We start from the raw sequence: 14,365 nt of genomic DNA on the forward strand, positions 1-14,365 counted from the left end.
GAAACCTCAGATGCTTACGATTTTAAATAAAGGTTGAAATGAAAACATTTGAAATTTTGTATATAGCGTGTATAGGGACGAAAAGCCAATCGATCATGTATAATACGCGTCAGGGCCTATAGCGCGCGTTCTAGGAATGACTGCTATACAGTCTAAAAACGTACTTATATTCTCGACGGTACGAACACAACAATGTATGAATGGAAAAATATAACGTTCCCACATCCGGAACGATAGATACCCGATGTTGAATGGGCCATAGTAATGTCGATATAGCTATAATATTTAAAAAGTTATAACCCTGCAAAGAAGGTGAGCCACTCCATAGGCTTATAGCACTGGCAGAGAGTGGTATAAGATGGGCATACTGTCACGGTTCAGTATGTGCAGCCATACGAAGAATACGTCTCAGGGGGGATTATACAGCACGAGATGTAACTAAGCATAACTACCGTCTGTTCACACCTTGTACCGAACCGTTACCCCAGAACCGAGGTACGTACTGATCTAAAAAAAGATCTAAAATGTGTACCTTTATTCATTTTAGACGGAAAAAAAACACAAGATTTCACTCCATCTATAGATCATGCAGTCTCGTATTCAAAGCAGCATGGGGGGGGGGGGGGGGGATACAGCTTCACATTCCTATACAGTCCAGTATCTATATCAGTGGCGGCTCGTGGATGCTTCGCCACTAGGGGCGCTATACCAAACATTTTGCAAACATGTACAGTACCACGCAACAGACTCATGGCAAGACGTGAGCGATTCGACTCACGCTCACGGCAATGAATCGGCTCTTATGAACGAGTCGCTCAGCTGTTACTACAACAACACACAACCAGTCAAATAAAGTATAGTCTAATTCACAACTTGAAACAATATATAAATAGAAAAGTTAGAAACAAAACTCGCTCCGTCTCCAAACACACGCAGATCTCTCCCTCTCTCCTTCTCTCTCTCACACACAGCGCGACGTGGAATCGATTCGTTACACAATCAGACCTATTATATACCAAGAATAACTTCAGTATGAGTACAGGGCTGTACACATATTTTGCATATTGTTAAACGAGCCAAGGCTAGCTATTAAACTATCGATATGAATCGAAAATCTGGGACCCTGATGTAAACAAGACAAACGTCTTTCTCTGGTCTGCATCCCCTTAACAATTGTGTGTATTGAGCCGTACTGTATTGTACCCATTCTGCAATCTGTTAATAAAGTTTTCATTCATTCATTCATTCAAACATAGACGATATTGAACAAGCCATAATCCGCGTATTTTCAATCCGAGAGAGAGAGAGAGAGAGAGAGAGAGAGAGAGAGAGAGAGAGAGAGACTCACTGTTTAGTTGACACGTCCAGGGCTTGCCTTGATAAAGTGTATAATCCACTGTTGATGTATTCCAGACCACTGTCCACTGTGTCCAGACTGCATCCGCCATATAGCTTGTTAGCCAAGTGTTAGCTTGTTAGCAGTTGGTCACACAACACAAGTACTTCATTCCTTTGTCAATATCCGCGTCGAACAGACTGCAAACTACCTGGCGTTCTATCGCCATGCTCTAAGACAAACTCTAACCTTAACCAACTTTGAAAGAGTGCCTAAGCTTAACTTAGTCTAAAGAACTTGCAGTCACGGCACGCTCAGCTGCATGCATCTCACAACAACACAAATCTCTACCACCAACGGAGGACCAACCTAGGAATAAGCTAGAATTGGAACATTAGAAATTGGATTCGGCCAATCAGAGATCGTCTCTGTGAAATTCTGCTACGGAAAAAAAATACTGGCGTCGGCCAATCAGAGAGCGTCTCTGCGAAATGCGGCTACAGAAATTCTTGACGCTACTGGCTAGACCGCTTCAAATCGCGCCCGGATTCCAACATAATAGTCATATTTCAACGCACAACGCGTTACGCACTGATTGGCTGCGCGTGATACAGCGATCAAACCGTGACGCGCACTCAGAGCGCTATCGCGTCTAGCCCGGGCCAAGAAATAAAAAAAAATAATAAAAAAAAAGAAAGGTGAGTCACTTCCTGTTCAAGAAAACGAGTATTTTTTTTTTTAATATAATAACGTTATATTGTGCATTGGAAACACAAACACTTAAAATGAGTAAATATTATTAATTTTAAACATGTTTATATTATTTATAGGGCTTTAAAACAAAAAACTAAAAACTTATTTTTCTTGTTCTCTCATTATAACCAGGGTAGGAGCTGAGGGGGGGCGGCGCCCGAGCGCCCCTAGTGGTAGAGCCGCCACTGATCTATATACACTATAGATACAATCTAAAATATAAATACAAATACAATACAATATAATATAAAAAAGTTAAAATACAAGATAGTCCAGTGATATGAGTCTCTAGTTCTCAAGTCCTGAGTTCTGACAATGATAGTTCTGGCAGCAGAGCCGGCAAGTCCGAGCCCTTTGCCTTTGATGTATGCATTGTCTGTGTCCAATAATCTAAGTGGTATTGTTCATCTAGCAGTGTCGAACTTGAGTGCTTAACTTTGAGTGCTTAGTAGTATAGACATAGTATGTAGTAGTATAGGCATAGTAGCTTAGTACATAGTACATAGTGATTTTCAGCCGTCCTGACTGTGGTGGGAAGTTTGTTCCACCACCGCCGCGGAGCCAGGACCGAGATTAGCCTGTTTGGTTTCAATGACCCCCCAGGAGCCCGAAGAGGAGTGGGTCTCAGGAGGCTGGAGGACTGAGCGAGTGTGGTGGGCGCTTTTCAGCCGTTGTTCCAACTGTGGTAAAAAGATCGTTCCACTACCGTGGAGCCAGGACAGAGATTAGCCTACTTTGCTTCAATGACCCCCCCAGGAGCGCGCAGAGGAGTGGGTCTCACGTGGCCGGAAGATGCAGAGCGCAGGGATCTAGGGAACCCTTCTCTCCATTCATTTATTAAGTGAGTCCGAAACCTAATGTCACCCCCTCACCCTTTTTGTCTGCAGATGAGCAGTTTAGGATTATCTCCAAGTCCTGGAACTGTGTCTGCTCCTGTGACTCAAGAGGCCTGTTCCGACGCCATGACTAGGGAGCCCCAGGCTGCGGTGACACACAGCAGGCTATTTTCGTTTCGTTTTCAAGGTCAGTTTCGCTTTCCAGAACGCAACGTAATGGCAGGCAAGTTGGACATTGGTTTTGCCTCCTGAGCACAGTGATGTAGTACAATGCCAAAACAGTAGGTGGCGAACATGAAGGCAATTTTCAACCAATCAGAAGTCCAATGTGCCAATACACTTCCTGCAAAAAAAACAACAATCTTTAAATGCCTCGCGTGAGCCATTTAGCATTCATTTTTCAGCAAAGAAAGTGCAATAAAAGTGCAATAAACAAAGATGGTCTTGCCAGCAGGACATCAATCACACATGGTGTGTGAGGGTGTGTGTGTGTGTGTGTGTGTGTGTGTACCAGGGTTGGGATCAATTCACTTTCAATTAAATTAATTCAGGAATTAGATTCAAGCCTAGATTTCGCAGACTTTTCAGTACAAATTAAAATGCAATATATATTTTGCAGCAAGGAATACCCTTTTTTGATTTACTTAAAAAGAATCAATCAGAGGTGGTTGCAGAAAGGAGAGTGAGAAAGAAGCTGGACTGGACACCAATCCGGGAGAACCCCTCCCCCCCCCCTCTATGAGGAGCTAGCTAGGATGAGGAGCATGTTCAGCCATAGAATCATCGTCCCCCAACACATAACTGAATGTAGAGGTGGACGAGGAGGACGAGAAAAAAGATGGACGTTATCCTGGAGAGCCCTCCCTCCCCCTCTATGAGGAGCTAGCTAGGATGAGGAGCATGTTCAGCCATAGACTCTCCCTCCCCCTCTATGAGGAGCTAGCTAGGATGAGGAGCATGTTCAGCCATAGGGTGCTTTCTCACTCACCATTCCGGTCCGTACCGTCCTCATTCCGGGTAGGGTGCGAACTCGGTGCAACACACCCCCCCCCCTTTTATTGATCCAATGCAACGTACTGTAAACACATATTCCACGCATTCCTGAGGCTCCACAATGACTGGGATCATCTCCGGTTACATGCGTGAGAAGTAAAATGTGGATTCCGGAGTTTTATTTTCTCATCCATTTTCATTGAGTCCATTCCAAAAGGGTGCATTACCATCTGGGAGACTATAGGGGGCGCTTTTTCCAAATCTGAGCTGCTACAGGGGCTGCTGTACCAACGGGAGACTCGGTTGATAAAATATGAATTCAGATCGCTAATAAAAAAATAAAACGAGTATGTCGTGATGGGCATTCAAAGTGTTAAGAACTGTTTGACTATCAACTACTGAACCCTGCATGGACTCTGGTGCACCTTGCACAAGGACTGACACATCACTCATTAATACATACTAGCACCTCGGATATTATTTGTATATGCATATTATGTATTTTTTGATAATCCGCTTACTTACTCCAGGGTAGACTTATATGGAGTATTGCACATTGTACAATTACTACCACGGAACTGTCATGTTCCGTGGTATGCAGGAATGGAACTCTTTTCCCAGACATGTTAAGCAGGAGAATAGTAAATGTTGTTTCAAAATCGTGGTAAAACAACATTTTCAACCAAAGAAATTGACATTCCCTAATAGTGTGTACGTAAATGAAAATGTATGTGTCTGATAAAGAGATAGGTATATATACTGAAAAGGCATGTGTCTGATAGGGATATATTATTAAAAGATTGTATAATTGGCTGATATGAACATAGATAATGTATGTAAAAGCTAAATAGTATATTATGCTGTATTGTATTATGAATTAATTATGAGTAGGTATTATTGTATTGTATTATGAATTCATAAGGCGTATATATTGTTGTATTGTATTATGAATTTGATAGGGTTTTTATTGTTGTTTTAATTGTCTGTATGACATGTGAATGTTGTGAGTGTATAAGTCTGTAACTGTATTTTACGTGTTATGGACCCCAGGAAGAATAGCCCCAGCACTGCAGTGGCTAATGGGGATCCAAATAAACTTAAACTTAAACTACACTTAGTAAGCTATATATATATATATAGGGCGGCTACGTGGCGTAGTGGGCAAGGCACTCGCCACGAAATGCTGGAGACGCTGGGCTCGTCAGTTCGAGCCCAGCGCTCCACATTTGCTTTCAGTTTAGCTGGTCGTCCGTACTAATACACATTGGCCGTATTAGGGGGTGGGAAACTGATGGGTGGGGATCGGGCGTTGTGGACAGCGACTCCTACAGGTCGGTTGGTGCGCCTGCGCAGTAGAATCAGGAAGTGTCGGGGGCAGCGTGAGCCTCCCACGCGTTACTCCTCGCCACTGAGAGATCGAGCTGCGCAGGTGAAAAGATGCGACTGCTGTTACCTCAAGTACCGGAGGGGACTTGTGCTATGTATGACTTAGTCCACATTGCAGCCGGCTTGTGGGAGGCAAGAAACAGCGTCCGTGACAGGGGAGGGTTGAATTGGATGATACGAAATTGGGATGGGAGAAAATATAGAAAAATGGGAGAAAAAGTGGATAAAAAAAAATATATATATATATATTATATATATATATATATATATATATATATATATATATATTATAGTATATTAGGGCTGTCCCCGACTAAGGATTTGGATAGTCGATTATGATTGGCCAAAATGTGCCGTTAGTCGACTATTAGTCGACTCAAATTAAAAAAAATATATATATAATAAAAAAGTATAATATTTTCTTTTTTTTTAAACTCTTTCTTTTATATATTAATGATATTTGTGATGTTTCAAAACTATTACAGTTTGTCTTGTTTGCTGATGATACCAATTGTATTTGCTCTGGAAATAATTTAAAGGAACTAGCTGAATATATTCTGTATGAAATGACAAAGCTAAACAAAATGGTTTGATGTAAATAAGCTATCACTGAATCTGAAAAAAAAACTAGATGAAAATATAGTATTGTCCATAGATGGAGTTGATATTGAGAGTTACTGAATTTCGTTTTCTTGGTGTAATTATGGATGATAAACGAACATGGACATCTCAGAGCGCATGTAAAAAATATATATATATAAAATAATAAAATAAAATGTCCAAGAGTATTTTTGTCATGAATAAAGTAAAGGATGTGTTGAGGCACACTCTACTGTTCACTCATCGCACCTTATCCTAGTTATTATTGTGTTGAAGTATGGGGGAATACTTATGAGACTAATATAAAACCATTATATATACTACAGAAGAGGGCTGTAAGAATCAGTGAATTATCGAGAACATACAAACAGATTATTAATTAAATCTAGAATAATTAAACTTGAAGACATGGTTAAGTTTCAAACAGTGTTAATTATGTTTAGGGCACGAATTAAGATACTGTTATAAAATCATTTTCATTTAGAAAGTGAGTTTAGTAGAATGGCATTTTTATTTTATTTTTTCAGTTATTGGTGTAAAATTGTGGAATTCTCTCCATCGCGATCTTAAGCGGTGTAATAATATTTGTCAATTCAAAAAGAATTATAACATTTTTATATTTAGTCATCATCAAATCTGAATCTGAATAGTGAGATCTTTTCTTTTCCCTTTTTTTCTTGTTTAATCTGTGAATTGTTTGTTTCTTTGTATATTGTATGAATTATTATTTTGTGTAAATTAGGTTGTACACCGACCATCAAGTGTTACTTGTTTAGTTCAGGAATAGGGGGCAGGTAATTATACGATTTATTCTCCTTTTGCCCATGGTATAACTGGATTTATGTTTTTGTATGAAAACTGTATGATTTATATTACTTCCATGTGGCACATAAAACTCTGAATCTGAATAACGGTATACCTTCATACTCTGTACACCTTCCAGCCCTAACTGAAAGACTTTTGCCACAAAATGGTTGCATTATCCAACCTCTTGACAAGTAGGTCTAAATGAGACAAGAAGTGAGGTCTAAATGAGAATAATAAAAAAATAAATGCATTTGTGAATTGATCCCAACCCTGCTGTGAGCATTCACAAGTGATGCCCGAATGGTATATAATGTTACTTGTGAGGTATTTTTTCAAAACTCCTCAAACTCAAATACTCCTAATATTACTTCACTCTGTCTTCTTTCTCTCCCATTACAGACGCCGAGACCTTGACACTGGTAACATTGAACCGTCCCACTAAATGCCAGCTGGATCAGTTACCCTCCCCACTCCTCCAGAGCATAGCACCAGACATCCTCCCATTCCTAACTGCAACCATCAACTCTGGGGGTGGTTCCCACCTCCCTAAAACAAGCCAGAGTCACACCGCTCATAGACAACTATCGTCCCGTCTCTCTTCTCTCCTTCCTTTCTAAATCACTTGAACGTGCTGTACGTCCAACCAACTTACTGATTACCTCTTACAGAATGACCTCCTAGACCTAGACCCTAATCAGTCAGGCTGATTGGTGTTACTAAGAGTAGGCAAGCCGTAGATTATTCATTAATCCCCATACGTGTCAAACGTGCCGACAGCCACAGCTACATAATTATGGCTTGTGGTTGAATATTGCATGTTCTTTCTTTACTTATCTATGCATTTATAATGCTTTTTATTTTATTATGTGCAATACAATAGCTGCTAAAAACGTATTATAAGTAAGGATAAAGATAAACATTTTGTAATAACAAGCCATACAAATTAACATGTCACAATTGTTAGGCTGTAATTATCACCACACATTTACATATATGTAAATGTGTGGTTCTGTGTTTATCTATTTATTTAACTGTATTAAACAATATAAAACGAATTGGCCATAATTTACTGAGCAAACTAATGCTTACTGCTGTAACCTACTAATAACAGTAAATCTGAAGATTATTATATAGCAGGTGCCTTGGAGGATAAGTCGTGGACAACTGTAGCGTGTGCTTGTTTATACATAGCCCCTTTCATGACTGTGATGCTTGAATACAGGGGCAGCCAGGGCTTGCATCACAGTCACGAAAGGGGCTAGTTTATACAGAGCTGGTGGTATGACTTGCTGGCTGAAATACGGACGAGAGGGAACTAGGTAGCGGGGCTATATTACTTTTAACATGTGCTTAAACCCAGTGTTCGACAACGGAGTATGGTCGCAGATCTGCTGCTATAAAAACACCTATGGCGTTTGTTATTGCTTTGGCCCGGTCTGAATTAATAGCGAGATGCTGCTTGAATGCCACGGGGAGCTGGGTTTGCACTAGGATCTGTTTCTTCCGTGTACCAATGATATTCACATTCGGGTGATGCCATTTCAAATGCGTGATAAAGTTCGCAATAAAGTTGAACAATGACATGGCTCTGGCTTGTCAGTTAGTATTGACTCGCCATACTAAGGCTAATATGCTATGCTGAATTACAGCTCTCGTTCAGTGTAGCTGCGCGCTGCGTGGGATGAACAAACAACATCCAGTTAGTTGTGCACGTTATATTAGGGCCGGGGGGAGTTAAGTTCTGCAAAAAAAGGTTCCGTACCACTACCGTTACAATCGTTCTGTGCACAGCGCGCACTGTACCGGAGGACCACATTGAGGCGGTACAGTACGTATTCGCCCTACTGCTATATGATGAACTACTGAATTATCAAACCTGATTTTCTATAACCTTTTTCGTGCTTTATTTTTCCAGAAATATAACGATAAACACATCTCTGGTAAGCACCAGATGTAAAGAGGTACTTCTGTGTGACGGAAACACAACAGATTTGTCGATTAAATCAACAAATTGATTGGTGAACAAAATCTTACGACTATTAGCCAACTATGACTTTATTTGGTCAAGGACAGCCCTATTATTGTGACTGGAAGAGAAAGAAAAGTCGTTCTTAATAACATGTTTATTTTACTGGATCATCGCCCGGCTCTACTAGAAGTCATCCTAGGTTACAGTCTGTCCCATAGCAGATACCCACTCACATCATACAGTCCTCAGTCAAGAGGGGAAGGGGACTATAAACAATACAAACAACGGCGACATTCATCTGAGCCACTACTGTGCATGGTGGTACTACTACGAGATGCCTTTACACGCATTCTTTTGTCTTTCGTGAGAATGCTCATAACCCCCCTCCCCCTCCCGGGACAATGGCGTTTTATTTTTTCCCCCGTCCGGTTACTCTCCGCTTATGCCCTGACCCACTGCCCCTTTAAAGAAGTGAGTGCCACACATGGTGTATTAGATGGCTAATACACACTGTGGCTATCTGACCTATCTGATCACTTCTGAAGTTTGGCCAATACTTTGGAGTGTCCTCATCCACACCATGCAGAACATTTGTTTCACATCGCTGACTCATGTCCTGTTTCCAATTTCTTACTTCCTTTAAAACAACAGAAAGCTAACATTAACCCTTTCAGTGCCCACAACGACAAATATCGTTTTATTAGCGATCTGAAATCATATTTCATAAACCGAGTCTCCCGTTGGTACACCAGCTCCTACAGGAGCTCAGAATGGAAAAAAGCGCCCCCTATCGTCTATCCCTGTGTAACTGCAGGTCAGTCGCTTAGACTGACCTGGGATCTATAGATATGTAGAGGCGGAGCCAGCTGGTTCCTTGTGCTGAAGTCTGATCAACATGGAAGTCATCGCGGGACGGGAATCAGCCTGGAATATATATATTTACAGCAGCCAATACTCAATCAATAAGCGTGATCGATATTTGGAATGGCGATCAGGAATTGGAATAATCTTTTTGGAGAACATCTGATCTGAGGTAAGGAATCTATTTTACCAGTCTTGGGATAATCAGAGTTGTATTCGCTGAGATCTCAGCGTTTGCCCTATGTGTGATGTGTCTGTGTGTGCGCGATCGCTGATGAGGAAATAAGAGAATAGATTTTTCAGCTTGCGTCTATAGCGTGCATACGTACACATAATACTATCGATAATCTAGCCTTTATTTGAAAACGATTCATAAATAGGCCGAAAAATGACAACGTTTGTGTATTCTAGAATATTCCAGTAAATGTCTTTTATCATGGAATCTTTATATTTTCCTTGAAAACGAGGGCTTTTCAAAATGCTATAAAAACGAAAATGAACCGATAAAAAAACAATCCGCTTCGACAATGTTGACTGCAAACGAGTCATTGATAAAGCGACGGGCAGATTAGACACATAGCCATAATTTAAAACATAGATTAGGCGTTTTTAACGCTAACATTGAAGTGGATGGTGGCATTCAACGGGTAAATCATGGTTAAGCAAGGGCTCTGAAAGTGTTAAAAAGGGATAATTCACCCATTCCATTTTAAGAAGCCTATCTGATGTCCTGGAGTCGTCCTGAGTCAACCTGTCCTACTAGCAGATCAAACAGTGTGTGTCCATAGCAGTCCCCGACCGACAGGAACAGAGACACGCTTCATACTCCACTGACTTCAACTGGCATTGCTAACAATTTATTAACCTTTATTTACCCAGGGTAGGTTCGCTGAGCGGATGCTCCATTTCAGGAATGCCCTGCTTCACATTCACACAGTTCCATTCACACCTGGGAGCTGCCCAGTACAACCACAGTCTGCCACCATTGTCCGCTGAGAAACTCCACTGGAGCAGTTGGGGGTTAAGTGCCTTGCTCAAGACACTTCAGCGGTTGGTGTTAAGGGGATAGGAGAGTTATTAATTCACTTCCCCAGCCCAGATTTTTTCCTACCGGTCCGGGGGATCGAACCAGCGACTTTCCGGTCACAAACCCGCTTCTCCAACCATTAGGCTAACCCATCTACTTCCAAACTTCTTCCACTTATCTTACAAATCTCGAGGTCTCTTTGGATCGACTGAAGTGACACCACGTTCAGAGTATCCCATTCACCTAGAGCCATATGGAATCCGCAATCACGGAATCGCGGACGGAATCGCGGAATTGAGCAATAAAAATGGAATCAACTATAAAAAAGTATAAAAAAAAATACGTTTTCTTTTGTTTTGTTTTTTAACTGTTTCTTTCTTTTATGTTGTGGGACTTGTACAGCACTTTGTTCAACTTTGTCAGTGCTGTAAAGTTTAAACCTTTTTAAATCTTAGACAAACAAAACACTTTGCTTTCATGAAATATTGTAAGCCGTCATATATATATATATTTTTTTTTTTTAATAATCGAATTTTATTTTTATATTCGAATCCCATGCCCATCGAACGAAGCTTCGAAGCTTCGAAGTATTTAAGACAGCCCTATTAAATGGACTGTTATATCTTATTAAATTGTGGAAATGTATTCATTCCCACTTATTAGACACTATTTTGATGGTAAAATGAGGGTACAAAGCAAAATACAGAATTCTGAAATATTAAAACGGAAAAAATGGAATTTGGAAAAAATAAAATGGAATTTGGAAAAAAATAAAACGGATTTCATATGGCTCTACATTCACCCTTTCACTACCAAATGGTTAACCCTTTCACTGCGACAATACAGACTGTTAACCTGTTCACTGCCACACGATAAAAGGTCTGTAGTGTGGTAGTGAAAGGGTTAACCTTCTGTAGTGTGGTAGTGAAAGGGTTAAAAGTGCTTCTCTTTCCCAAGCATGGCTTCCTCCCTCTCTGACGTTCCTGAGAAGTGGTTAAAAAATAAAGGCCTGACGGGGGAAGACTGCGGTGACACTAAACCACCCTGCTGTGCTCCCAACACTGTGGGTACGGTGACACTAAACCACCCTGCTGTGCTCCCAACACTGTGGGTACGGTGACACTAAACCACCCTGCTGTGCTCCCAACACTGTGGGTACGGTGACACTAAACCACCCTGCTGTGCTCCCAACACTGTGGGTATGGTGACACTAAACCACCCTGCCGTGCTCCCAACACTGTGGGTACGGTGACACTAAACCACCCTGCTGTGCTCCCAACACTGTGGGTACGGTGACACTAAACCACCCTGCTGTGCTCCCAACACTGTGGGTACGGTGACACTAAACCACCCTGCTGTGCTCCCAACACTGTGGGTATGGTGACACTAAACCACCCTGCTGTGCTCCCAACACTGTGGGTATGGTGACACTAAACCACCCTGCCGTGCTCCCAACACTGTGGGTACGGTGACACTAAACCACCCTGCTGTGCTCCCAACACTGTGGGTATGGTGACACTAAACCACCCTGCTGTGCTCCCAACACTGTGGGTACGGTGACACTAAACCACCCTGCTGTGCTCCCAACACTGTGGGTACGGTGACACTAAACCACCCTGCTGTGCTCCCAACACTGTGGGTGCGGTGACACTAAACCACCCTGCTGTGCTCCCAACACTGTGGGTATGGTGACACTAAACCACCCTGCTGTGCTCCCAACACTGTGGGTATGGTGACACTAAACCACCCTGCTGTGCTCCTAACACAGAGTCTGTGGGTACGGTGACACTAAACCACCCTGCTGTGCTCCCAACACTGTGGGTACGGTGACACTAAACCACCCTGCTGTGCTCCCAACACTGTGGGTACGGGGCCCTAAACCACCCTGCTGTGCTCTCAACACTGTGGGTACGGTGACACTAAACCACCCTGCTGTGCTCCTAACACGGAGTCTGTGGGTACGAGCATGGAAATATGGAAAAACAGCGTGGCACTGGCAGTCAATGAGTTAAGTGTGGGGGGTTGCCAAAGAAATTCCTAAATAAAATTAGGTTGTGGTATAAAAAAGTTTGAGAACCCCTGCTCTACATAAAAGCGTTGTAATCTATACAACCTTTAATTAAAACTGCAGTATGAGAATGAATTACTATTTAGGTAAATATCTTACCAATGACAACCAGAACAAAGAGTAACGTGGCCACGCCCGCTGTGATGTAGAACATGATCCTGATGTGGTGGGCCAACTCATCCAGGTCCTCCACGTTCGGCACCAGGATAGGCGGCACCAGGAACCCTATGGCAATACCCAGCTGGAAGACAAAGTAACACGCAGTAGGTGTTAATTCTCCTGTTTCACCATTAGATCACCATGTCTACAGAGCACAGCGACAGGTACATCATTTACCCATCTCAAGTGCCGCCCTCTTTTCTTTAATCCTCCATTCGCAACCGTTACTTTCCTCCTCCATGTTGGAGGAGACAACGGTTGCTATGTGCAAAACAATGGTTGCTATGTGTACATACATTTAGCAAATTGGTGTGTCACAGTGGAACAGTAATATCATGATTTCTTACTGAATATTGCACAGAAATGAGGTATTTTCTTTTGAAAGTGGCAACCAATATTTACAGGCATCCATGTTGTTTTGGCATTTGATGAGTCGTTACAGGATGTATTACTTTTGAGTGTGCTGTGTATCTTTGCCTTGCATGGAATGTTTTGGGGAGTGGTTACCGTGGTTACCTGCTGCCTTGCTGGAAGAAAGCACTCTCCTATGCAGAGTTGAACGACATTCAACTTCCATTCCATTCCAAAGAGGAAGTAAACTAACCGGTGCCACCTTTATTCATATTATTTTCCCTTAACGTATATAATTAATAATATTATATTATTGTTTCCCCCATATTTTTTCTTGTCTCTTTTATAAACAAGAACCAGCAATGAGTTGAAAAAACTAAAATTGCACTGCATCTGTGCAGCCTTGTTTACGTCTCCATGGAAACGATGAATGCAGCCATAAAGGTATGGTTTCCTTATACATAAGAAATAGTCTGTTTACTTTTCTGATAACTACATGATCATTGCATAACTCATCAATGTTCAGACATGGTTAATCTTTGGTTATTAGTGATACTCGCAATTCAAAGTTATAGCCACATTTTCTTTCAACCCATTTTGGTCGTGGATGTCCAGATTTGGTCAAACCTTTGACTCTCTTGGGCAGAGCAGAGGCATACAGGCGTAGAAACAGAGCCGTTTTAGCCGGCTGTGACGTACAGGTGTAGATATATAAATAATAAATAATTATTTTACTGATCATTCGGGGGGGGACAGTTAAAAAGTACCTTGGACTCAGAAAGATATATATTACACAGAATAATATTGCTGTATAGTTTGTTTATACTTCAGTATGATATGTATTAATATTTAGTGAATGAGGAGCCTGACACATGGGAGGAATGGTGGTGTTGACGGCCGACGAAGGCAGTGGTCTCTAGTTTACGTCAAGATGACTTTACATTAGAGGTAAGACTACCGAAGTTCTACTAAAGTGAAATATCCATTTAAGACCAGCCAGCTAAGGGGTTAATACAGCAAGCAAGGACACTATACACGTAACCTCACTAAATAACAACAGTACAGACCACTGGAATTGTTGATTTGAAAATCTGTATTTGTTCATGTCATTCAAAAACGTGTGTGTGTGTGTGTGTGTACTCATAACACCATAATATACTCATAAAGCAAATGTCTGACCTTTTCATTCTGCTTGCTTCATCAAAGACAACCAAAGAAT

At 41.5% G+C, this 14,365-nt stretch overlaps 1 protein-coding gene across 1 annotated transcript in view; it reads right to left on the minus strand.

The window, feature by feature from the left end:
• flvcr2b (FLVCR choline and putative heme transporter 2b) overlaps positions 1–14,365 on the minus strand; it is a 160,765-nt gene that overhangs the window by 113,402 nt on the left and 32,998 nt on the right. The window contains exon 2 of the mRNA XM_084313820.1: positions 12,736–12,877. Within this exon, the coding sequence (XP_084169946.1) occupies positions 12,736–12,877 (142 nt within the window). The remainder of the gene's footprint in view (positions 1–12,735; positions 12,878–14,365) is intronic.

This window comes from Notolepis coatsorum (assembly GCF_963971535.1).
Source record: "Notolepis coatsorum genome assembly, chromosome: 5".
NCBI lineage: Eukaryota > Metazoa > Chordata > Actinopteri > Aulopiformes > Paralepididae > Notolepis > Notolepis coatsorum.